Below are 23,345 nucleotides of genomic sequence, written 5' to 3'. Positions count from 1 at the left end.
TGAGCTTCTCACCTCTAAGCTTGTTGGTGATGGGGAATTTGATGAGCTTTCTGTGACTGCAGCTAAACAGAACAACCAAAGCCCATACCCAGACTCACCCATCCCCAGGACACTCCAGTCCTGCCCCCACACTGTCTCATGCCTTGTACTGACCTGGTGGTGGATTAAAGTTGGTCTCACATGAACACAGAGTTTTGTCATCACTTCATGCTGCTGGCACTGATTCTAAATATCTCCTCCAGGTTCAGGGCACTCAGCTCTGTCTTCCTTCAGCTGCAATGGGCTTACAGGTACCCAGAGCAACATTAGTACTGGGGCCACAAACTTCTGCTGCAATGTAAATGGAATAAAAAGCATTTTAAACACCTACATGGCATCTAATTTCAAGCCATACAGTTGCTGTGACTGCTTTTAGGAAGGATTAAATTAATAAAAAATTGCTGCTTGTTTGTACCTTGAGTCCAGAGGCTGTGGGAGAAGCTCAGCACCCAGCTGCAAGGGCTGCAGGAGAAATGGGCTGAAGGGACCTGCTTCCCATTCTTCTGATTTTCATTTTATGATTTCTGTCCAAAGCATTGTATGAAGTGGAGTGCAATAGTAAATGAAAACTAAAACAACTCCTGAGGTCTCAAAATACAGTCACCATCTTGATGGTCAGACCATAGGCATAGACAAATACAAAACTGAAAACATCATCTTAGTGTCTGACTGGACACACTTAGAGGAATGTGGAAAAATTCTGTCTTTACTGATTGTGACCTTCTTACTCAGGGAACAAGGCAGGGGAGAACTTTTCTTATGAGCTTATTACCAGGCCTCTAATTTCCAACTTGTACCTGAAAAACCTGTGGATTGTTTGGGAGAGTTTCCTTCAGCCTGTTTTATGCAGACTTAATCTACACTGTACCATTCAGCTAGACCTTCATGTCCTAGTCATATTGAAGCATTTAAGGCTTCTCACTAGCAGTAGCTTCATTCTAGATCACAGAATAATCTTTCTCATTTCAGAGCAATCAGCAACTGAATTTTGTCTGCTTGGGATAGGTAACCATAGTAAGTACTTAAGTTCTTTTGGGCAATAACATGGGGCTTAAGCTACCGAGGCAAAAAAACCCTTAGTGGTTGAAATGAAAAGCTGTGCAATGTAAGGACAGTTTTAAGTGGCAGCCTGCCCTTATTTCTTTAAGCAACACATGGAAAAAGCCTAAAAAGCAGTTTTGAGTGAGCCCAGAGGACAACTGAGCTCTGAGCACAGCAGATTTCTCAATCACCCTGAGCACAGAAGATGGGAGCTGGTGTGAGGGCATCATGAGCATGCTGCACCCACCTGGTGTGGAGCAGGCAGAGGTGGGACCCACGCTGTGGGATCTTGGTTGGCTCCTCTCCAGCCCAGGCTCTCTCATGTTGTGGGTGGACTCGGAGAGCACTGCACAGGTAAAAGGTGGAGTGTGGTTTTCAGACCTGAAAAAAACAAACAAACAAACAAACAAACAAACAAACAAACAAAAACCAAAAAAAAAAAAAAAAAAAACAAACCAGCCCAGCAGATGTTCAGTGCATCTAAGCTGCCTGTTGGCAGAGCATGCCAGGTCTTACTTGTGTCTGATCCTTGGAGGCTGGAGGATAATGAGCTGGGTTACATGAAATCCAGTGTCTTGGGTGTCTTTAGATATATGGCAAGAGGGAAGAACCAAGGAATAGCTACCACAAACAGGATGAATAAAACAAATCCTCTTACACCTTTTAAACTATTATTATGTGTTCATGCCCAACTTGCATCATTTCAACAACAAGAAGCAGGTCTGGTCTGGGTTTCCCGTCTCAGATGAACTGCAGAGCAGCACCCAAAGGCAGGTTTTCTTGCAGTGCTTGTGCAACTGCTGACAGGGTTAGACCCTTCTGCAAGGCCAGAAGAGCATCATTCCTGATACCTCTTTCAATGCTCAGTTCAGTTAATGGGCTGAGATAACATAAACTTCTGTGCCCAGTACAAGTCCCAAACCAGCCCCTAACAATGCACCAGATATTCAGAATCTCAAAACCTGAAGGGAAAGAACAGACTGAAAGCTCCTGGCACACAGCTGTGATACCTGCCAGGCATCAGGAGTTCTTGAAATTCAGACATTTTGTCTGATTAGCAGGGTGAACTTTGCTTTCAGTTCCAGCATGTGATAAATGGTAAATATCCAATTCTCTGTAACTTGGGAGGAGTGTGTTTGAGTGTTCATTAAGTTAAATCACATTCCACATACAAAAAATACTAAGATAACATTGTTCCCAACATCCACACCCAACATTTACCAAGCTAACTATATAACAATTAGATTAAACAATTAATTCTGGGACACAATCCAATTCTGACTAATTTTTAGGGGGGGGCACAGGCTTGGCAAAGAGGTTGGTGATAACCCAGTACAAGTTCCTGAAAGCCATGACTGGGGAATCCAAAGAGCAGATCCTTTCTCAGAGCCATAGTCAGTATAACAAGAAATGAACAAGTCAGCTGCAGCAGCTCTGCAGAAATCAAATTCGGGTTCTTACTGGGGTCCATAAGACTGCTGAAGGTACAACCCTAAGTTACTCATGCCAGGATGGTGGTGGTAGTGACTGCTTTTTTGGAAGACATTTGTGCCCATCTTAAAAACAGGTACTTAGAACTGTTTTCATTGTCATAAAGTTTTGTTGCTAAAACTGTGTTACCTGCACAAGCTCTCCTACCTGTGACAATGAAGGCAGCTGCATTGCACTTGCCCAGAGAGAAGAAAAATAGCAAGTCCCTGCTGAGCAGTTTCCCTTCGGTCTTTCTGCTCTTCTGAAAGAGATGTCTGTCCTCTGGCTCTGTGCTACAACGTTACTTGGAAAAGGAAAGGACTGGAGGAATTCAATTCTCCTTTTTGCCTGGGCCACCTTCTCCTGTGCCTGGCAGAGGTTTCTTCCTACACACTTGCTGCAGTTCTCTGCATTTTGGCAAATGCAAAATTTAGGCTGTGATCACAGCTTGGATGAAAATTCCTTCCAGTCAGCATCCAGGGACAAGGCAACAAAGACCATATGACATTTCTGCAGCGGGGAAATACCAAACCTTCCATTTATGCCAGCACTGCAGGGCAAGAGTGAAGTCCAGTTGATCTGCACCATGCCTCTCTGTCCAGGCCAGGCCTTCAGTGATGCTCTGCAAGCTCCAGGAGACCCTCCCTGCTCTGGCCAAATGCCCACCATGGAGCTCTGCCCACACTGTCCCTATGCTTAATGTCCTCACCTTTACTGCCCTAACACTCACAGGATCATAAACAATCCAGAGAAGGATTGTGTAAAAGGGAAGAGAATTGCTGAGTCCCACAGCCTGGAGATCAGACCTCTCCTTTGCAGCAAAGCACCTGATCCTGCAGAGAGGGAGGTGATGCTAAAGCTTTACAGAGCAGGATTGGTTTTGTTCCTCTTGTTCTTACACTGGAAAAAACAAAGAGAAGTAGAGGAACCAAAGCAAGGAACAGGGGGAGGCACACATCCCTGTCCTTCCATTTCCTGTACACAACTTTTGTGGTGTTTTACTTTCAGTTATCAGCCCCTGGGAGACTGCTGCAGTGTGGGAAGGGAGCATCGTCTGGGCACACACCTCTTCCCATGTGGAAACTGTGCTCTTCAAACCACGGAGCCCTTCTCACGAAACAGGCAGAAAACAGGAAGAGATTTCTATTTTCTTGCATTTGTTCAGCTTGGGAAATGAACTCCACACTGCTGGAAAAACCCAAGAGAAATAAAGGGGACCAGGGGGCCTGGGTAAGACACAGGGAAGGTGCAGCAGCATCTGGCTGAGGAGGGACCCCACAAGCCAGCACTCTGGACACTGGCTGAAGTTCCAGCCCTGCTGCTACCCTGCTCTCTGCCAAAGGCTGTGGAGCAGCAACTCAAAAGCCACCAGCACAGCAAAGACATTTCTGGAGGTTCTTGTACCTTTTCACATAATTTTTTTTTTTTTTTTTACTGGCTTCTCTGAGGTATTCCACTCCCAGACCCCCCAACCGATGCACAGCCCGATTGGCAGCATCCCAAGGCACTGCCAATGTCACTGGGGGACACTCTTGCCCCAAAACATACCTTGGTGGAAGACAAGGAGACACATGCAGGTGCCTATCAGCTTTATTAGCAGCCGGGTTCCCAGCCCCACAATTTCACCCTGCCCTGCCCAGTGTCCTCAGCACCAGAGGGGAGCTCACAGGGCAAAGCTCTGCCTGTCACAGCGGGGTCCCTGCCACTTGTCATAGCACTGGCAGCGGAACTCCTCGGCCAGCTGGGAGACATCGTCACCAGGTTCCAGGCTCTGTGCCACCAGCCAGGGCTTCCTGGCTTGCAGGTCAATGGAGAAGCGGGAGGGATCCAGGTGGAAGAAGCCTCGCTGATTGTCCCGGCGCACGCAGCGGCCCCGGCCTGAGCAGAGGCTCCGGCTGCACAGCTCGGCACTGGCCGTCACATTGACAATGTAGTGTCCCAGGGGCCCCTCCGTGTAGTCCTTCAGCCTCAGGCACATCTCCTGAAATGGCACCTGGTGTCATAGCCCTGCACGGATGGGGCAGGGAGGTTTGGGTGGGCAGTGGGAAGGTGCCACCCAGCACACTCACCTTGGAGATGCTGTAGTTGAGGCTGCCCCAGAGGACGATGCCGGCAGCGCCCTGAGCAGCACTTTCCCCAATGGTGTTGATCAGGTCCTCCTGCAACCATGGGAAGAGAAGTCAGTGGTGCCCAAAGGCCCCTGCAGTGCCCCGGCAGAGCTAAAGACTCCCCAGCACCAACCTATCAACCCGAGAGGTGCCCACCATCCCCACATCCCCATCACCTGGGAGAGGAAGTCACTGGTGCAGTCAAAAGCAATCTGGGAGTAGGGCACGACGGGGATGCTGCCATTGACGACAGCAAAAGCCTCGGCCACGCGGTGCCGGACGTAGGGAAGCACTTTGCTGGTGCCATTCAAGTGGGGGGGCAGGTAGATGCTGGGATAGAGTGCCCGGCTGCTCTGCCAGAGCCACCACAGCTCCTTGTTCCTCTCGTGCTCCACCTCTGGGCACAACCCAGTGTAGGGCAGGCTGTCAAAGTCATTGTTGTAGCAGTTGGGGAAGCCATAGAACCCCCAGTAGCCACCAGGACGAAGGGTCTTGCCCAGCTGCAGGGTCCACTCCATGAAGGCACGGGCACTCTGCTCAAACAGCTTCATGGCCTCCTCCTTTACCTCCTTGGGGGACCACTGCGGGTGCTGCTGCTGTACCAGCTCCTCTGACTTCTGGTGGTAGATATCCATGGAGTCCCAGTTGCGGATCCACAGCGGACGCCACTTCTCCCAGTCAATGATGGCCAAGCCATCATAGGCAGGGCTGGGCAGGGTGACCTTGATGTCCTGGGCGGCCTGGAGCAGGTGGGCCAGCAGGCTGGCGTTTTGGGGAAGCCCCCCATTCACTGGCACCCCCTCAGCCGTGTAGTAGGGGTAGCGCCCCAACTCCTCACTGTAGAAGAGGGTGATGTCCGGCCCAATGAAAGACTGGTGGTCATTGGCCAAGACATCAAAGACCTCCAGGTTGATGGTGACATTGTACTTCATGGAGCAGCGCTCGGTGGGGATGTTCCAGATGGTGACGAAGGGGCGGTTGATGAGGACAGGGCCAGGCCCCCCCGTGTAGGTCACGGTGGGTAGGAGCACCAGGAGGACCCAGACGGACCACTCCATTGCCATGGTGACAGTGGGTACAGGATGGGCCCCAGAGCTGAAATGGGCTGAGATCTGGGCAGACCTCAACGTTTTTGTCCTTAGCCCAAGCTGGGACCAGCCCTAACCCACACCCCCGTCCCCAAGCAACGCCAGTCACCAGGGTCACCTCTCACACCTCCTGACGTGAAGTCCCCAAGATATCAGCATCCGCCGCAGCCCAGCGGGGTGGCTCCGGAGTGCGCCGGCAGCGCGCCTGCCCCGGTTAATGAGAGCTGGGGAGGAATGCGCAGAGTCAACACCCAGTGACCAGCCGGCGATGAGCTGGCCTAGAAAGACAAACAGACACGGACAGGGTGTGGGGGTCAAGGTCACGGCGAGGGGGGTGGGCTGCTGGGGTAGCGCAGAGAAGAACATCGGCCATGAGGCAGGAGAAGGAGGGCACTGCTGGGAGGAAGCTCTCGGCGTGGGGCAGGATCTGGTGACTCACAAGCGCCGGGAACGCTGGTGACACAGGAGGGCACCGCCTGGGGACAGCAGTACCCGGCGACACTCGGGGCAGAGGTTCGGTTCGGCCCGGCCCGTAGCGCGCTACCCACTCGACCCTCGCCGCACCGAACCCTGCCCGGTCCCGCCCTCACCACGCGCTGCGGGGCGGGGCCAGCCCGGGGGAACCCCCAGGTGGGCGGAGCTTAGAGCAAAGGGCGTGGTTATGGGCAGGGGGCGTGGCCTCAGCGGCCTCCACGTGGGTGGCCCAGCCGCGTCCCGCATCTCCAGCCCCCGCAGCACCTTCCCCGACCCGCACTCCCACGCCAGGGTGACCCCTTCCCCCTCCCCCAAATCAGCCCACAGCCCACTGACACTCCGCCCAGATTTATTCGAGGTAAAGCACTTCAGTGTGGGGCAGCGCACAGGGGCTCAGCACCACGCAGCACCCGCTCCCTGCCCCCATGCCCTCCTTAGTCCCCCCCGCTCCCGTCCTCTCCTTACAACAGGAGAGGCCGCCCCCCAACCCTGCCCTCCATCCCCATGAGGGGCACCCGCGTTACAGCAGGAAGGGCAGAGGGGGGGCAACAACACACACCCCTCCCACTCGGAGAGGGGCAGCACCCCCATAACAAGCTGCCACACTGGCAGAGTGGGGGAATCTTAAATAGGTCCCCTCCACCGCCACAAAAAAGGGGTGCCAGCTCAGTCCAGGGGGGGGATCAGCACCAGCTGGCAAGCACCAACAGCACCCCAAGCCCCAGCGGTGCCAGGAGGGCTGGGGCATGACTGCGGGGGCTGGCGGGCACCTGGCAGCTGCTACCCTGCCAGCCCTGGTAGCAGTGGCAGTGGAAGTGGGTCCGTAGGAAGAGGGTGTCAGCAGGGGACAGATGGCCCTCGGGCCAGTAGAGGGGGCCTTGGGAGTTGTCCCCTTCCCGGCGCCGCAGCTGGAAGCTGGTGGAGTTGAGGTGGAGGAAGACGTCGGCGGTGCTGTCCTGGCGCAGGCAGCGGCCCCGGCCCTGGCACAGCGTTGTGCTGCAGAGCTGTGCTGCTGTTGTGACGTTCACAATGTAGCGGCCCAGGTCCCCCTCCAGGTAGTTCTTGATGATCTGGCACGAGTCCTGGGGGAAAGGGGAGCATCAGGTGTGTGTTGGGGTGGCCCAGAGAGAAAAAGCACTCCATATGTCAAAGGCATCCCAGCAATGAGCCACTGGTCCTCTTCTCTAGGAGCAGGTAACCCCTCCTAGTCATCACCTATGTCCCCAAGGGCACACTGACCCCACACTTACCCGGTTTTTAGTGTAGTCTGCATCACCCCAGAAGATGGCCCCAGCTGCACCCAGCGCTGCGCTCTCTCCAATGGTGGAGATCAGGTCCAGCTGCAGGGATAGAGTCCAGTTAGTGCCCAAAGACCCCATTCCCCCAGCACAGTGTGCCTCAAAGAGCCCACTGTGGAGTCAGAGAAGCAAAACTCATCCCTGCTCCAGGCCACAAGGAGAGGGGACTGTCCCAGCTCCATGGGGGCCAGGCTTCCCAACTCCACCACACCTCCTCAAGGGCTAAGCCAGCACAGTACAGGGGCTGTGGACTCGCATCCCTCAGGGTCTTGGCTGCCAGGACCCAGGAGTCTTGTGGTCACCTGATGATGGTGACCACTGGTGCCAGCCCTGCTAGATATTTTTTGCCCATAAGTGGAAGGGGAGAGCAGGGGCAGTTTGTGGGCCCTCAGCATTTACCCATGGAAGAGTTGAACTGGGTGCCCATAACCCCCTTGGGAGGGAGACAGACAGAGACATGCACTCCTCCTGGCTCCCAGGCCAGCCCTATGCCAAAGAGTGCTGCTCACCACCCTGCGAGGGGACAGCCAAACCACAAGGTGCTGGTGACACCATAAGCGTGGCCATCAGCTTCAAGAGCCGTCCCACTCTGTGGATGGGGATGAGTCACAGGACCAATTTGGCTGACCCCAGAAGTCAGGCGTGTGGGGCTAGGGATGAGGACATCCCGGTGGCACAGCCCTACCTGGCTGAGCACGTCCAGCTTGCGGATGTAGGTGGGCCGGGTGTAGACAAAGACAGGCAGGGAGTAACCATCATGGTGTTGCTGTGAGATGCGCATGGCCTCCATCACCCGTGCCCGCACAAACTTGCGGCTGTTAGGGGTGGACGCCAGGAGAGCTTCGAGGTAGATGGAGGGGTAGAGGGCCATGCTCTCCTTCCAGAGCCAGGACAGCTGGTCATTGCGTGTTTTCTCCACATCCGGGCACTGCCCAGTGTAGCTCTCCTTGTTCTTGCTGTAGTCATGGTTGTAGCAGTCGGGGAAGAGGTAGAACCCCCAGAGCTGCTTGGGGCGGAAGCTCTTGGCCACACGCAGGGTGCTCACCATGAACTGCCGGGCGGCCAACTCAAACTCAAACACTGCCTGCTTGTTCACCTCCTCACGGGACCAGTTGAGCTGCCGCTGGTGCACCAGATGCTGAGACACCTCCCGGTAGATGTCCTTGGGCTTCCAGTTGCGTGCCCAGATTGGCCGCCACTCCTCCCAGTCGATAACAGCCAGTCCTTCCTTGGCAGGTGAGCGGATGTACTTGTTGATGCCCTCATGAAGGTTGGCGAGGTGCTTGGACAGGCTGCTGTTTTGGGGGATGCCACCGTTGATGGCCACACGCTGCTCGTTGTAGTAGGGGTAGAGCCCCAGGCGCTCCTTGTAGAAGATGGTGAGGTTCTGCCCCACGAAGCCCTCGTTGGGGGAGGCTTGCAGGTCAAAGACACTGAAGTCGAGGGGCACCTGGAAGCGGGGCTTGCAGTCCTGGGTGGGCACATTCCAGGCCACCAAGAAGGGCCGGCGGGTGAACAGTGGGGTGGCCGCTGGCTTCTCGGGGGGCTGCCAGGCCAGGGCCAGCAGGGCCAGCCAGGGAAGGGCCACGGCCAGCGCGCAGCCCCCGCGCATCCTGCCCAAGGCGGGGCCTGTGGGCAGTGGGAGAGGGGCGTCAGGAGAGGCGTGAGGGCAGGGGGTGGCTCCGTCCGCACCCCCCAAGGCAGACCCTGCCCTAAGCCCCCTCCCCACAACCCGGCCCGAGGCGGCTCTGCCCGTGCCCCGGGGACTGACGCCCGGGAATCCCTGTCCTAAGCGGCTGCGGTCGGTCCCGGTCCCTCACGAGTAGCCCCTCACTCCTGGTCGGTCTCGATCCCTCCTCAATATCCCTTGTCTCCTGGTCGGTCCCGGTCCCTCCAGAACACCCCCTCGCTCCGGATCTCCGCTGCTCCCGGTCCTCCCCACTCCCGGACGCCCCCGCTCCCTCTCCCCGCCGCTCCCGCGGGTGCCGGCGCGGCGCCGCCTTTGTCCGACGCCGGCACACAAAGCCCCGGGGCGCGGCCCCCCGGCCCCACTCCCCACCGCTCGGCTCCGCTCTCTTCTCACCGCCTCACGCCATTCCCCGCCGCGGGCTCCCACCGGCGCCTCCTCCCACCGCCGCCCGCTTTAAACCTCCCCGGCCCGCACCACCCGCGGGGGCACCGCCCCCCCCCCCCGTCCTGCCCCACGCGCCGCGTGCCGGGGGGGCAGAACCAACCACCGTGGAGCCTGGGGAGGGGCAGAGCGGCGGCAGGCCCCCCTGGTCCCCCTTCCAACACCTCCCGCCGTGGGGCCGTGGTACCGGGTAGGGCTTGGTGCCCCCCGTCGCGCTGCGCTTGGTACGGCCCGGGAGGCTCCGCCCCCACCGCGCGGAGGAAGGGGGCGGGCCGGGGCGACGGGGGGCACCGGTAGGGGGCGCTGCGGGGCGCGGGGGGGGCCCAAGGCGGTGGTGACAGCGGGGACCCCAAAATGGGGGTGACGCTGGAGTAGTGGTGATGACTTCGTGATGAGAGTGTCCCCAGAGTGGTGGGGACCTCGGGGGGGTGATGTCCTCAGGGCAGCAGTGACCAATGGTGACCCCAAAATAGTCATGTCCCCTATGATAGTGACATCCCTAGAAGAGCGGTGGTCCCAGAATGTTGTAGACCCCAAGATAGTAGTGACCCCAGAATGGTGGTGTCCCTAGAGTGACAATGTCCTCAAGGCGGTGGTGTCCCCAGACTGGTGTCGCCCCAGCATGGTGATGTCCCCCGGTTTGTTGGTATCCCTAGAACCGTAGTGGTCCCAGCATGGTGGTGTCCCCAGAACAGTGGTGTGCCTGGAACAGTGGTGTCCTAAGGGTGGTGGCATCCCCAGGGTGGAGGTATGGCCAGGACAGTGGTGTCCCTAGTACAGAGGTGTCCCCAGGACAATGGTATCTCCAGAACAGTGATGCCCCTGGTATGGTGGTGTCCCTAGAACAGTGGTCCCCAGGACAGTGAAATTCTGGTATGGTGGTGTCCACAGGATGGTGGTGTCCCCAGGGCAGTGCTGTGCAGGACAGGACGTCCTGTGTGGGGCCGGACAGCCAGTGCTGCTGACTCAGCCATGGCCCCACGGGTTTCCTGACATGGGGGACAAAGGGGGCTGCAGGAGCAGCCGGGCTGGGGGGGCTTCCTTCCCGGGGTGCTGCTGAGGCTCTGGACGGTCCCCCGGTGGGCAGCTGGACAGGCAGGACATAGGGACCAGCCATGTGGCCGCCCTGTGTCCTGCCTGTCCCTGCTAGGGCTGGCCCCAGGGGCCAGCGGGGTGTCCCCGCGGAGGAAGCGTGGGGCCGGAGTGCGAGGGTGTGCCGGCCGGCAGGGAAGGAAGCGGGGCTCAATCTGCGGAAGCGCTCCCCAGCCGCCCGTGCTCCCCCGGGATGGGGTGGGAGTGCCAGGCTGGCATTGTTCAGTGCCAGTCCCCGGTGCTGAGCCCAGGGCCACCAGCACCCACAGATGGCTCCAGTTAGCGGGACCCACTCCAGTGCCAGCTTTGATGGCCAAGATCCCACAGGAGGGTCACCATGAACAGGCATGATGTCCCAGCCGGCTGCTCCAAAGCTAGGCTGTGCCTCACAGCTCATCCCGGCCCGTGGGCAGGGCCGGGCACTGGTCGGGAATGAGGCAGGGAAGGTCGGCCAGTGGCCAGGCGTTGGCTGCAGAAACCCTCGGGGGAGATTGCTGGGAGCCAAGAAATCCCAGCTCCAGCGGGTGCTGCCCTCTCCTCCGGGCAGTAAACAGCTCCCTGATCCGGCACCAAGAATGCCTAAAATTTTCCACCCTCCACGGCCTCGTGCGTGGTAGGTAACGGGCCCCCCAGCAGCGGGGTGGCTGAGGGGGACACGGCTCTGCTGCTGGGAGGGCTGATGTCCTCAACACAAGGCAGCTTCTCACCCCCCGGCACGGTTTGGCATTGCCGGCCCCCGTTTCCCGCCTGTCTACCCACAGGGAAAACCCTGGATTTTGGGAGGGGGCAGCGGTTCCCAGCAGGCAGGAGAGAAGAGAGGTGGAGGTGAGCAGGGGTTGGGGTGAGCCCAGCAAGCGACCTGCAGCTGTAAATCCCTCCGTGACACCGGATAACGGGGCGTTAGTCACATCCGCCGGTGCCGGAAGGGTCCGGCCAAGGTGCGAGAGGAGCTGAGCTGGGGACAGAGAGGTGACCACTGCCTGGCTTAACCCCGCTGAGCTGTAATGCCCGGTGCAGCCACCCGGTCACCCTGGAGGGCACCACAATCCGTTCCCTCCTGGGGCTGCTGCCTCTACAGATCACTGGGCAAAAATCCCAGTGCCTCACCCCGCACAAGGCGAAGCGCTGGCAGGACACCCCGCACCACTCACTCATTACAGCTCTCGTCAGCGGCTCATTTCCGAGCTGCCTTGCGCGGAGGAAATGATGAGAGGTGGCGGTGGCTACACGAAAACATTCACAGGGCAGCCGGGGGCAGGACACAGGGAAAAAAGTGGGATCACGCCGGTCCCACGGGGGAGCCAGCACCACTCCGGGACAGGCAGCATCCCGGCACCGGGTCACGCCGGGTTCGAGAATGTCGTCAGCCCTGGTGGTTAACAAGGCACTGATTTGGCAGGGCAGGCAGTGAAGGAGCAGACAGACAGATCCTCCTGGGATCAGACCCCCTGCCTCCAACCCAGACCTCCTTCTCCATGCGAGGGGGCCTGGGTTCCAACCCTACCACGCTGAACAAGAGACTTGTATTTACATAAATACATTTCGTTTATATATTTAAAGGCTGTCACAGCAGCTACAAGTGGAGTCTCGGTCTGACAAAGCCATCGGCTCCAGCCGTGCCTAATCCAAGTACCTGGACACGGCCATGACTCCCAACTCCTCCACCACCAGCTCAGCCCGGCATCTCCTAACACCTCCCTCCAGAAAAAAACAGAGATCAGCAGCAAGCAGCCCAGCACGGCAAAGCCCCCCTCCTCTCAGCTCCCCATCCCACAGGCACGGCCACCCGCCCTCCCCAGTCAAACAGCTCCTGGACTTGTGGGCTCTACAAATAATTTTATTGAAGTTTAACAAAAGTGGACAGATGCACTGGGAGAAGGACCATAAATAGTGTACGTTTCCCAACCCCACGGGTCCTACCCGTACTCTAGAGGAGCAAGGAGCCTAGTGTTGGTGAGTATGGTTCAGCTACACATCCACACAAGAAAGCACAATGTCGCACAGAAATCATACAAAAAATCCCAACACAAAATCAAAAGGAAAAAACTTTCCTTTTTGTTTTTTCGCTTGCTCCAACACCACAGTGGACATAGATACTATTTACAGTGACCTTCACATTTTAAGATCCCTCTGGGCCCTCCTAAGGCCCTGCTGCTGCAGTGTAAGGGAGGGGTCTGGGAGTCTGGCTGCTCGGGGACCAGCCTGGGAAGCAGAGGGACAGGACACAACTTGTTGGCAGTCTGCAGAGGTTCCCTGCTGCTCTGGTGACACGGCAGGGTGGGAGAAGTCTTTTTTTTGGGGGAAGCATGTTTGACACGCTGGGGGAAGGGCAGGCAGCTTGTCAGGGAGGACAAAAGCATCCTCACTAAGCTGGTTCCCGTCTCTGTCCCCCCGGGGTTCAGGCTGTGCCTTGTCAGCAGATTTCTGGCCAGCAGCCAGGCAAGGGGCTCCCAGTCAGGGCAGGCAAACAGCACCCACCTCCTCTCTGCTCCTTCTCTGCCTTCTCTGGTACCCGAGGTGGGCTCAGTGCAGCCTCCTGAGCCCTTGGACAGCAGCAGGGCCAGGCAGCCCAGCCACGGCTTTCTCTCCTCTCCTCTTCCTGGGGGACAGCAGCTCCTGCTCTCCTGTGGGGACCCCTTCCCAGGGAGATCCAGCCCAGGAGGAATTTGAGAGCCGGTGGTGCAAGTAAGAAACACTTCAGTGGGGGATTGTTTCAAGACAAGACTCTTTTCAAGCAAGCAGAACAAAAGACGTGGAAAGGAGCGCCCAGCATCACAGTGTAGGCGAGCTCAGCCCTGCCCGGCCCTGCCGGCTTCCCTGCCAGCACGTCCACTTCACCCTCCCTGCTCGCGCCTGCCGATGGGAACAGCGGGTGAGGGGACACGGAGGGAAGAGGTGGTGACAGGAAGACGGCAACAGCCACGCCGCCCGTATCTCCCCGAAGCCGGGAATGTGGCCCCGCGCCCAGGCGGCTCTGGGTGGGCGTGGGGATGGATACATCCAACGTAGACACCGACAGGGCTGGCGGCCAAGTGCCAGTGGCTTAAATTAAAAATCGAGGTAGCAAACATCTGAAGTGCTTTGAAAGTAAATAAGTTCTGGAACGAAAGAGGAGGAAAGCCAAGGTGGCTGCCATGGGGAGCAGGCTCTGACCCAGTTTAAAGCTGTGCCCGTGCCCCATGGCCAGACCACCTCCACCTGCCTGCTCCTGGACAGCCGAGCAGGGAGGCCATGGCTCCCAGCACTGGCAAGGGTGGAGCAGGTTAGGCCCTTTCCGGGCCCTGGGGCAACTGGCTCGGTGTCCTGGGGCTCAAACACAGAGGAGAGAGGTTTCAGGTTTCTGCAAGGCAAGCCTGACCTTCTCAAGCAGGCGGAAAGAGGAGAAAAGAGCAGAACCTTCCCAGACAGAACAGAGAGCCTTCCTTTAAAGTGCATCGTGTTTCTCCTCCTGCCACCAGCTGGGATGCGGGAGGAACCATAGATCACATCGCCAGGGAGATTTCCAAGCCGGGCACACCAATTGATTCAGGGGACAGTGAGGGAAGTGATGATTTCCTTCCTGGTCAGTGCTGTCAAGGTTCACCCCGCCAGCAGGTACATCCAAGGTGGCACTGGGGGACAAGGACATTATGAGGAGACACCATGCCCTGCAGCTCGGCCCTGCAGCAGGTAAGGGACAGCGCTTGGTAGGAGCAAGTCTGCTGCAGAGCTGGGGACCTTACTGCCACCAGCAGCAGCCACGGGCTGCAGAGATCTGCATGCTGAGGGACTGTGGGCAGCAGCAAAGCCAAAGTCCCCAGTGCTGGGATGAGTGGGAAACACACGGAAGGGAGAGACTGAGGTCCATGAGAGTGGCATCTGATCTCTGTCCCCGTCCTGAGAGAAGCGCAGCAGCAGCCAAGTGTGCTTTGAGATGGAACCCCCTCAGCCTTCATCCTCCATCAACAGACCTGCCCAGGGCAGCAGCACAAAACCCCCATGTCAAGTGCCAGGCTGCAACACTGGCCATCTCTCCACTGGGCCCGAGGGACTCCAGGCAGCACATCACCTTACCCTGGCTCACCCTGGGCCGCGTACCTGAGAAGCAGGGGATATCCTCTGGTGAGAAGTGCAGGCTCGCTCTCCCTTTACCAGTTCCCACAAAGCAGCTCGTCTGCAGTTCCAGTTACCCATCAAAATGTCGGCTAGAGGCTACAAAAGGTATTTTAAGTCTTCTGACTCAAGCAAAGGTGTTTTTCAAGCAGTCGCTGCACAAGGTCACCCATCTCCTGCGAGGAGTGTTAAGCCAAGCCCAGCCCGGCCGGTTCCGTCCCACCTCACCTCTGGGTGAGGGGAAAGCCACTGTCCCTGCCACGCACCCAGAGTCCTCCTGGGGTGGGAACACAAGGCAGCCTGGCCTGGTGAGGCTGGGGGCAGCGGGGCAGGCAGGGCCTCCCAGCCAGGGGCAGCAACCTCCGTCGACTCACACCTCGCAGATGATCACTGGGAAATCCACGTGAATGCGAGGGTGCTCTAGTTTGACTATGCCCTGAAAGAAGAGCCAGTGGTGAGCAGAGGAGACCACCCAAGAGCCACCAAACAGCAGCCCTGAGCCTCGTGGGTCGCCCTATACAGACAGAGGACACGCTGCCCTCGGGGAACACGAAGCCATAAAAGCACTTTGCCCTTCGAACTCGTCCCTGGAGAGCGAGGGTTGGCTGCCACACACGGCGGGCGCAGAGCTCAGCGGGGCGAGGAAGGAGGGAGCTGCTCTGCCAGGCACTGCCCGTGCAGCAGCTGGTGTGTGACTGGCAGATATTGGCTGCCTGCGCTTTTCATCCGGCACCTTTCATTCACGGGATTTAAAAGAATGAAAAGAGCTCTCTGAGAGAAAGCAGCCAGGGCAGCTGGCGCACAAGAAAAGCAGCTTTCTCTCCAGAGGGGAGGCTGCTGAATGCACGCTCCCCGCATGCCAGCTACAGGCACCGTTCCCATGCTCCGTCCAAGCCTTCTCCTGTTACGACACCAGGAAGATCCGCTGGCAGGTGGGGGCTGGGATGGAGGGGGGGGAGGAGGGGCAGGGATCAGGGCCTGCTGTCTCCAGCTCAACCCAGCTTTGCAATCGGGTGAGTTTCAACCCACATCAATGAGGAGTTAGTCCCACAGGCCAGGCCTGCCTGGGGAGCAGCACTGAATCCTCACCCTCCCACAACTGCCTGCTCAGCCCACAGAAGGGTCCCATCCCACTGGTGGGAGGCTCACCCCTTGGAGCACACCAGAGGCTTATCTCAGGTGCTTGCCTTTCTGGGTACTTAGAAAAGACTCCTGCAGGGCTTCTCCTTTTCATCCTCCCTTTTCTCCTTTTATGCCCCCAGAAGCTTCCCTACAAGCAGGCTATCCTCCTCCCGCTCCGAGTCCCTCAGTTGGTGACCCTATCCCTGGTCTAGCTCTACGCCAACTTCTTATTTTAAGATGAGACTAAATCCTGAGCACCACTGAGGTACAAAACACATCACTGCCAACACCACTGTCATGCACACATCCTTCTTGGCCAGAAGTTGCCCAGAGGCAGAAGGCCCATGCACAGCTGAGACTTCAGCTGTCACCATGGAACTCTGGCAGTCGCTCTCCCCCACCCTTCACAAGCTACCTGAGGTATCAGGTTCTTGTGGATCCTCTTCAGCTTCGCACGCTTCCTCCCGTTCTTGGTAACGATTGTCTCCTCGTAGAACTCGTGTGCGAGATCCCCATCCTCATCGTAGTACATGGAGCTGCCGAGAGAGGAGAAGAGGTGAGAAGGTGAAGTGGGATGAGGTGAGAGCATGGCGACAGCTGTCAGCCCCCGGGACCGGACCAGGCCGAGCCGAGCCGGCACCGCCAGTCCCGTGAGGGGCTGCTCCCCTGCCCCACGCCAGGCCTGTCCCCCCCCCCCCCACCATGCCGGGGCCCGTCCTCGGGCAAGGCCTGCACTGACCCAGCGGCGCAGAACCCCCACCCACCCACCTCCAACCCCGCTGCCATGGCAACGGCGCTCCCCGCCTCTCACCCTCGCCGTGTGAAGACGAAGGGCGTAGCGGCCCGCGCGGCCCGCGCCCGGGCCAGGGCCTGCTGCCCGCCGGGACCGTCAGCGCCGCCGCCACCCGCCGCTGGGGAGGCGAAAGGCCACAGCCCCCTCGACTTGGAGCCGGTGGTGCCCATGGCGGGGGGCGGCGGGAGCGGGACAGAGGAAGGGGGAGAGGGGAAGGGGGGGGAGGGGGGCGGGGGAGAGCGGCCCGGAGCCGCCGGCGACGCCGACCGAGCCCCTCCCTGCGCCGCCGCGCTGCGGCACTTCCGGCGCCCGCCGGGCCCCCGCACGTGACCCCGGGAGGAGGCGGAGGCTCCTGCATCACGTGAGAGCGGCGCGGGACGCGCCCGCCTCCCCGCCCCGCCCCGCGGGAACCCCGGGACCACGGGTTCGAATCCCGCAGCGACCGCCACACCCACCTCAATGGCACCGGAGGGGTCATCTTGTCCCCTCCCGCCCCATACCCAGCCCTCCCCGCCCAAGGACATGCCGTAGGCCAGGCCTCGTCACCCAGATGTCTTTATTGGTGTTCAATGCCCTGCTTCCCCCACAAGGGACAGCCATTCCCCCGGGGACACCCACTCCCCTGAGAACATGAACACCCCCTGGGGATACCCAACACCCCCTGAGGACGCTCGCTCCCCTGCAAACACTTGCTCCCTAGGGCACCCCCATCCCTGGAGAACACCTTCTCCCCCAGAGGACATTTCCTCCCCCTGGGTTCCCTCACTCCCTACAGACATGCACACCCCTAGGGGACACTCTCTCCCCCCAAGGGCCCCCACTCTCTCGAGACACTCACTCTCCCAGGAGACACCCACTCCCTGGGCCAGCCCCATGGGGGCCGTGATGGCCCAGTGTGCCCCCTCCCCCGCCGGCAGGCAAGGGTCCTGGCGTGCTGGCTGGCCACGGGTACGGCTGTCACGGTCATCCCGGCATGCGCGTGGCCAGGGCCTCCTGCATCTTCTGGCGGCAGCGGGCGTAGCGGTGCCGGAGCTGCCGCACATGCTCCTCCTCCTCCCGCTGCAGGATGCGCAGGAAGTTCTGCAGCTCCGGCAGCGTGAACGCGTCCCACTGCAGACACATGGGCTGCTGTCACTATGGGGATGTGGCGTGGGGACACACCACGTCCCCCAGGGGTGCAGGTGTCACTCCCCTCCCCGTCCCCGGACTCACGTTCACCTCCCCGGTCTCGTTCTCCTTCAGGACAAAGCTCAGCACCTTCTCGCTGGGGCCGGCCAGCAGCCGCAGCCGCAGGGGCTGCTCCTCATCCGCCAGCTTCCGCAGGTACACTGCAATGGTGGCCATGTGTCACAGCAGGGACATCAGCACCATGGAGACACTGCCACTGTGGTGACATCACTTCCACAGGGGACACTGCTGCTACAGGGATGCTGCTACCATAAAGATGCTGCCACTGTAGGGACATCACCACTATGGGGGACACCATTGCCATGGGGGACACTGCTGCCACGGGAGACATGCCCATGGTGACAAGGAACAGTACCACCAAAATGCGATACTGCTACTATAGAGATGTTGCCACTATGGGGAGATCCCCATGGAGGACATTGCTACCATGGGGGACAGTCCCACAGCCACTGGGGACACTGCCACCACGGAAGATACAACTGCAGCAAGGATGCTGCCATTACAGTGACACCACTGCCACAAGGGACACTGCTGCTACAGGGATGATGTTACCAGGGAGGAAGCCACCACCACAGGAACACCAATGCCATGGGAATACTGCCTCCACAGGGGACACGACCACGGGGACACAGCCACTCCTACAGGTCGCCCCGGGCACTACCTTGCTCATCCTTCTCGGACCTCTCGAAGAGGGCGAACTTGCGGGGGTTGTCAATGACGGTGAACTTGCGGAGGAGAGCATCGATCACCTCGCTGGCCCGGGTGTGTGAGAGGATGTGCAGGTGCTTGACGGTCCCCTTGGGTAGGTAGAAGGACGTGCGGCGCTTCACCCCGGAGGCGCGTGGCCCCGGCCGCCCCCCCTGCAGAGAGGGGACCCGCTTGGTGGCCGGCACCGAGACAGGGCGCACCAGCTTCAGCTGCACCTTGATGAAACCGGTGTAGGAGCCGTCCTTGTTCTGGAAGACACCGGGAGAGGGGGTAAGCAGGGCCAGTGCAGGGCCTGCGACCCTCCCTCAGCCCCGCGCCGGCCTCATACCAGGCTCATGAAGAGGTTGCTGTTGATCTGGCTGTTGTACTCCTTGATCCGCTGCTCCACTTGCGCCTGGTCCAGCTCTGTCTTCTCCCACTCGCTGGGCTCATCCTGCGGGACAGCAGCCGGGATTAGTGGCACGCTGGCCGGGGGGGCCCCTCTGACCACCCCAGCGCCCCGCGGCCCCCCCGCCGGCCCCGAAACACCGGTGACACGCGTAGGTAGTTGCGCGGGGTTGCATCAGCCCGGCTGGCGCTGAGCTGGGCTGCGCCGGGGAAGCGAGGCTGAGATCACCGAGGCCCCCAGAGGACAAACGGCCACCGGCCACTCCCCCCTGCCCTTGTCTCCATCCCCGGTGCCGAAAGGACATATGAATCCGCTGCGAGAACGTCCCGGTTGCGGGCGTCCCGTCCCGACACCCCAGATCAGAGAGCTGTCCCCGAGGCAGAGCACCGGCAGCCGCCAGCCTGGCACCAGGGCGTCGGGGCAGGCCAGGCGCCGGCGGGGACGCCCCGAGATTTGGGGTAGGAGGGCAGGGCTGGGGGTGCAGCCCGCCCGTGCCACTGGCACCCGGCTTCAAAGCGCTGGCCCCACGCCAGAGGGAACCCGGCTGGCCCAGCTCGGCGTCCCCGCCGCCAGCACTCGGCAATGAGTATTTACGTGGGGCCACGGAGCCGGCGCGCAGAGCCACGCGTGTCCCCATAGCGCCGTGGGGCACCTGAGGCTCCCAGCCCCGATGATCACCCCATGTGCACGCAGGCACTGCTGGACCCTGATGAGGTGCCCAAGGGATGGGGACAGCTACGAGGCTGCTCCAGGGGGCTCACCCCGACACCATCCGTCACCCCCTCTGGGAGCAGCTGCAGGCCTGGGGGGGCATGGGGCAGCCATGCCAAGCAGTAAAGCCCCATGTCCAACTGGACAGAGCCACGCTTCCCCATAGCAAGCCCACACTCGCTCCACAGCAGGGCCGTGCACATCTCCAAGACACAACCACCAGCACCCCATGTTTTCCCCCTCGCTGGGCGACAACTGGCCCCGCACCAAGCCCACCCTCGCCTGCCCGCCCAACTCACCCCCAGCACCCAGCCTCCGGGGGGAGGGGGAGATGCATTCCCCCCGCTGACGTCACCCCAATGCATTCCCCCGGCTGACGTCACCCCATCCCCCCGTGACGTCAGGGCCGGCGGCCCGGGAACCGACCTGGCGGCGGCGAGGGCGGCGGCCGAAAGAGGTGCGGGCGGTGTAGAAGAGCTCGGGTTCGGAGTCGGAGTCCTCCTGGCTGCAGTAGCCGCTGCTGGCCGTGCTGCCCCCCGTGCCCCCCGCGCCGCCCCGCCGCAGCGCCAGAGCCGCCGCCCCGCAGCCCCCGGCAGCGCCGCGGCCGCCCCCCGCCCCGGACACCGGCACGGACACGGCGGAGGCCGCGGGCCGGCCCGGCCGACCCGCGGCCCCGCGGGCACACGGGCACACCCGGCCCCGCGCCAGCCCGGCTGGGGCCCGGCGCGGACCGCTCTTGGTCCCGGCTCGGCTCAGCCCGCTCTCTGTCCCGACTCGGCTCAGCCCGCCCGCTCCTGGCCCGGCTCAGCCCGCTCCCGATCCTTGGCCCGGCTCAGCACCGCCCGGTCCCTGTCGCAGTCGCGGCTCGGCTCAGCCCGATGCCTGTCGCGGTTCCGTCCCAGCCTCGACTCAGCGCGGTTCCCTCTCCCCTTTCGGCTCCGCCCCGGCCGGGGGCGGTGCGGCTCAGCCCCGCTTCCGGCGGTGATTTCACCGCCAACGAGCCCGCCCGCCCGGACCCGCCGGGGACCCGGGCAGGGCGGACAGCACAGTACGGCACAGCCCGTCGTGGCACAGCCCAGATCAGCCCCATGTGGCACAGCACAGCCCGGCGCGGCGCGGCACAGCCCGGCATGGCATGGCACAGCCCACACCATATCGGTTTAGCTCGGCACAGCCCGGCATGGTTCTGCACGGCAAAGCCCAGCAGAGCCCAACATCACTTGGTGTATCCCGGCATAGCCCAGCCCAGCCCAGCTCCGTTCTGTATGGCTCAACAGAGCCACGGCTTGGCACAGCCCGGCATGGCACAGCACAGGAAACCCAGCCCAGCGTGGCACAGCCTCATATGGCATGGCATAGCACAGTGTGGCACAGCACATGACATGACATGGCCTCACACAGCACAGCCACCCCAGCCCAGGCAGCCCCAGGTTGGCCACCCCTTCCCCTTCCACAGGCACAGGCCAAGCCCTACCACATTGGTGTCCTTCTCCAGCGTTTGCTCAGTGCCATCGTCCTCGTCACCAGCACCCGGGGGGCCACTGCAGTCCAGCCGCACCAGGGCACGGCACCGGTAGTGGCAGGTGAAGCTGCAGTCTGGAGACAGGGAGAGGATGGGTGGGGGTCAGTGGGGCCACCCATCCCATGGCACCCCAAATCCTGGTGGGATTTTAAGATGCTTTGTGTTGTGTTGTTGGATATCAACCACGGCTGGTATCACCACCAGAGCCTGGTTCTGCAGGCTAGGGTTGCTGGTCATGCCAGGGAGGGTATTGGTGCCCAGTGGGGTGAGAGCTGGTGCATGGTGCCAGTAGTGGAGCCCAGTACCCCGGGCTGCACTGCTTCCAGTGCTGGTACCCAGTGCCTGGGATGCCACTGCACGTGGTGCCAGCTGCCTGCCCACACTGTGCAGGTGTCCCAGGGGACAGCACTGTTGTGCCTTTGCTCCCTACCCAGGGGTCTGCCCAGTGTGGGGATGCCCAGGGTCTGAAGGAAGTGCCCAGTACCAGTGCATGGTGTAATTGGTACACCATGCCATGCTCAGTGTGGATGCCCTGTTCCACGATACTCCACATCTGGTGTGGGTGCCTGGTGCTAGGATGCCCGTGGCCAGTGTCAGGAGGCTTCTACACAGTGCTGGGATGTTTTCTGCCTAGTGCGGGTGACCAGCACTGGGATGCCCAGTGTGCCCAGTAGAGGGGCCCAGTACCAGGGTGCTTAGTGCCTGGGGTGTGTGCTCATCCCTGGCAGGGATGCCTGGTATCAAGATGCCTGCTGCTCTATGGGGGTACCTAGCACTAGGACACTTGGTGCCCAGCAGTGGGATGCCTGTGCCCGGTGGCAGGATGCCCAATACTGGGATGCCCAGTGGCTGGTGGGGCTTCCCAAAGGTGGGGGTTCAGATGTCCGGATGCCCAGTGGGGGTGCCCTGGTACTAGGATGCCCTGTGCCTGGTGGCAGGATGCCCGGTACCGGAATGCCTGGTACCCGGTGGGGATGCCCAGTGGCCCAATGCTCAGTGCTGGGGACGCGGGGTGGCGGGGTGCCCTGTGCCTGGTGGAGGTGCCCGGTGGAGACGCCCGGCGGAGGGATGCCCGATGCCCCGTGGGGGTTCCGGATGGCGGGAGCCCTGGGGCACGGTGCGGTACTCACGGCGGCACTGGAGACTCTTCCTGCCGCCGCCCCAGACGAAGTCCCCGCAGAGATCGCACCAGGTGTGGAGCCCGCGGCGCCGCGGCTCGAAGCGGTGCCCGGTCCCCGGTGCCGCCGTCAGCCGCGGGTCCGGATGCGCTCCTGGGCCGTGCCGCCGGGCAGGGCTGATGCGCAAAGCGTTGGTTCGCTCCAGGCGGCCCCGTCCCGGCCGCGGCTCCGGCTGCAGCTCCCGTAGTTCGATGAGCTCCATGTCCCGTTCGCGGCCGGGGGCCGGCACCGGGGATGGGGCCGGGGCGGGGACCGGGAGGGGCCGCCCCGTCCGGGCACTGAGGGGGGGAAACTGAGGCAGGAACGGGGCGGGGAGGGGAAGCCGCGCAGCATCCCCGGGGTCCCGACCGCCACCCCCGGTCCTGGCAACCCCGGCGGGGTTGGGCTGGAGGCGGGGATGAGGCTCCCGGAGTCGCTGCTGGGTAAGGGGGAGGCCCGGCTCCGGCAGCCCTGCTCTCTCCACCGAGGCCAGCTTGGCTCCCTGCCTCAGTTTCCCAGGGGGGAAAGGTGCTAAGGGAACCTCTGGCAGCGGGGGAGAAACAGCCTAAGCCCCCCGTGCTTGGTACCGACACAGCTCCAGCTGAGCAGCCCGGGCGAGGAGTAAACTCCAAAGACTAAGATGGTTTCCTGCTCACTGTCACGGCTCCTTTGGTCCTTCGGCAGAGGCTGGCGGCCAGGAGGAGGTGGGAATGCACCCCGAGGCACAACAGACCATCAATAAACCCTGTGGAAAGATGCAGGTGCGCAGGGGACCATTAGCTTGGTCTCCCTCACTAATGAGTGAGGGGGAGAATCAGCCCTATGAGATGGCGGCTGATGAACACCCGAGAAAAATTCAAGTGCTTTCTCACAGCGAGGTGCTCATGCTAACCACATCCTCTGCCTCCCCTAGCTGCTCAAAT

General features: G+C 60.8%; 4 protein-coding genes across 5 annotated transcripts; all 4 read right to left on the bottom strand.

Annotated features, from left to right (window-relative positions):
• Positions 1-4,126: 4,126 nt before the first annotated feature.
• Positions 4,127-6,470, bottom strand: HYAL1 (hyaluronidase 1). Its single transcript, XM_008499048.2, has 3 exons — positions 4,835-6,470; positions 4,620-4,709; positions 4,127-4,531 (listed from the first exon to the last, which is right to left on the bottom strand). The coding sequence occupies exons 1-3, from the start codon at positions 5,720-5,722 to the stop codon at positions 4,214-4,216; spliced, it is 1,296 nt and encodes a 431-aa protein (XP_008497270.1). The 5' UTR covers positions 5,723-6,470; the 3' UTR covers positions 4,127-4,213.
• Positions 6,471-6,552: 82 nt separating this feature from the next.
• Positions 6,553-9,640, bottom strand: HYAL2 (hyaluronidase 2). Its single transcript, XM_030458168.1, has 4 exons — positions 9,602-9,640; positions 8,204-9,147; positions 7,471-7,560; positions 6,553-7,302 (listed from the first exon to the last, which is right to left on the bottom strand). Exons 2-4 carry the CDS (start codon positions 9,128-9,130, stop codon positions 6,904-6,906), a joined length of 1,416 nt encoding a protein of 471 aa, XP_030314028.1. The 5' UTR covers positions 9,131-9,147; positions 9,602-9,640; the 3' UTR covers positions 6,553-6,903.
• A 2,917-nt stretch (positions 9,641-12,557) lies between these two features.
• Positions 12,558-17,029, bottom strand: TUSC2 (tumor suppressor 2, mitochondrial calcium regulator). The gene is made up of 3 exons (XM_030458176.1): positions 16,767-17,029; positions 16,371-16,491; positions 12,558-15,269 (listed from the first exon to the last, which is right to left on the bottom strand). The coding sequence occupies exons 1-3, from the start codon at positions 16,916-16,918 to the stop codon at positions 15,204-15,206; spliced, it is 339 nt and encodes a 112-aa protein (XP_030314036.1). The 5' UTR covers positions 16,919-17,029; the 3' UTR covers positions 12,558-15,203.
• A 358-nt stretch (positions 17,030-17,387) lies between these two features.
• RASSF1 (Ras association domain family member 1) lies at positions 17,388-22,646 on the bottom strand. Of its 2 annotated transcripts, XM_030458173.1 has the most exons (6): positions 22,396-22,646; positions 21,218-21,339; positions 18,973-19,077; positions 18,598-18,892; positions 17,961-18,076; positions 17,388-17,858 (listed from the first exon to the last, which is right to left on the bottom strand). In XM_030458173.1, exons 1-6 carry the CDS (start codon positions 22,643-22,645, stop codon positions 17,712-17,714), a joined length of 1,035 nt encoding a protein of 344 aa, XP_030314033.1. In that variant the 5' UTR covers position 22,646; the 3' UTR covers positions 17,388-17,711. The 2 variants fall into 2 exon arrangements, with proteins under 2 accessions (XP_030314033.1, XP_030314034.1); XM_030458174.1 differs by lacking the exons at positions 21,218-21,339; positions 22,396-22,646 and adding an exon at positions 20,043-20,064 and having other exon boundaries at positions 17,391-17,858.
• Positions 22,647-23,345: the final 699 nt, after the last annotated feature.

This window comes from Calypte anna, chromosome 12, assembly GCF_003957555.1.
Source record: "Calypte anna isolate BGI_N300 chromosome 12, bCalAnn1_v1.p, whole genome shotgun sequence".
Lineage (NCBI taxonomy): Eukaryota > Metazoa > Chordata > Aves > Apodiformes > Trochilidae > Calypte > Calypte anna.
The sequence above is the reverse complement of the archived record's forward strand: the minus strand, read 5'-3'. Positions and strand labels throughout refer to the sequence as shown.

Bases quoted from the DNA above. Each gene is read 5' to 3' on its own strand.
- HYAL1 (XM_008499048.2), bottom strand. From the start codon at position 5,722: ATGGCAATGGAGTGGTCCGTCTGGGTCCTCCTGGTGCTCCTACCCACC. The intron at 4,710-4,834 runs GTGATGGGGATG...CCATGGTTGCAG, and splicing joins CCAGTGACTTCCTCTCCCAG to GAGGACCTGATCAACACCAT. The intron at 4,532-4,619 runs GTGAGTGTGCTG...GTGCCATTTCAG, and splicing joins TCAACTACAGCATCTCCAAG to GAGATGTGCCTGAGGCTGAA.
- HYAL2 (XM_030458168.1), bottom strand. From the start codon at position 9,130: ATGCGCGGGGGCTGCGCGCTGGCCGTGGCCCTTCCCTGGCTGGCCCTG. The intron at 7,561-8,203 runs GTAGGGCTGTGC...CTATCCCTGCAG, and splicing joins AGCTGGACGTGCTCAGCCAG to CTGGACCTGATCTCCACCAT. The intron at 7,303-7,470 runs GTAAGTGTGGGG...CCTTTCCCCCAG, and splicing joins CAGACTACACTAAAAACCGG to GACTCGTGCCAGATCATCAA.
- TUSC2 (XM_030458176.1), bottom strand. From the start codon at position 16,918: ATGGGCACCACCGGCTCCAAGTCGAGGGGGCTGTGGCCTTTCGCCTCC. The intron at 16,492-16,766 runs GTGAGAGGCGGG...CTCTCTCGGCAG, and splicing joins TTCGTCTTCACACGGCGAGG to CTCCATGTACTACGATGAGG. The intron at 15,270-16,370 runs GTAGCTTGTGAA...CTCTTCTTTCAG, and splicing joins ACAAGAACCTGATACCTCAG to GGCATAGTCAAACTAGAGCA.
- RASSF1 (XM_030458173.1), bottom strand. From the start codon at position 22,645: ATGGAGCTCATCGAACTACGGGAGCTGCAGCCGGAGCCGCGGCCGGGA. The intron at 19,078-21,217 runs GTAGGGCTTGGC...GCTGTCCCGCAG, and splicing joins TGGAGAAGGACACCAATGTG to GATGAGCCCAGCGAGTGGGA. The intron at 18,893-18,972 runs GTATGAGGCCGG...GGTGTCTTCCAG, and splicing joins GCAACCTCTTCATGAGCCTG to AACAAGGACGGCTCCTACAC.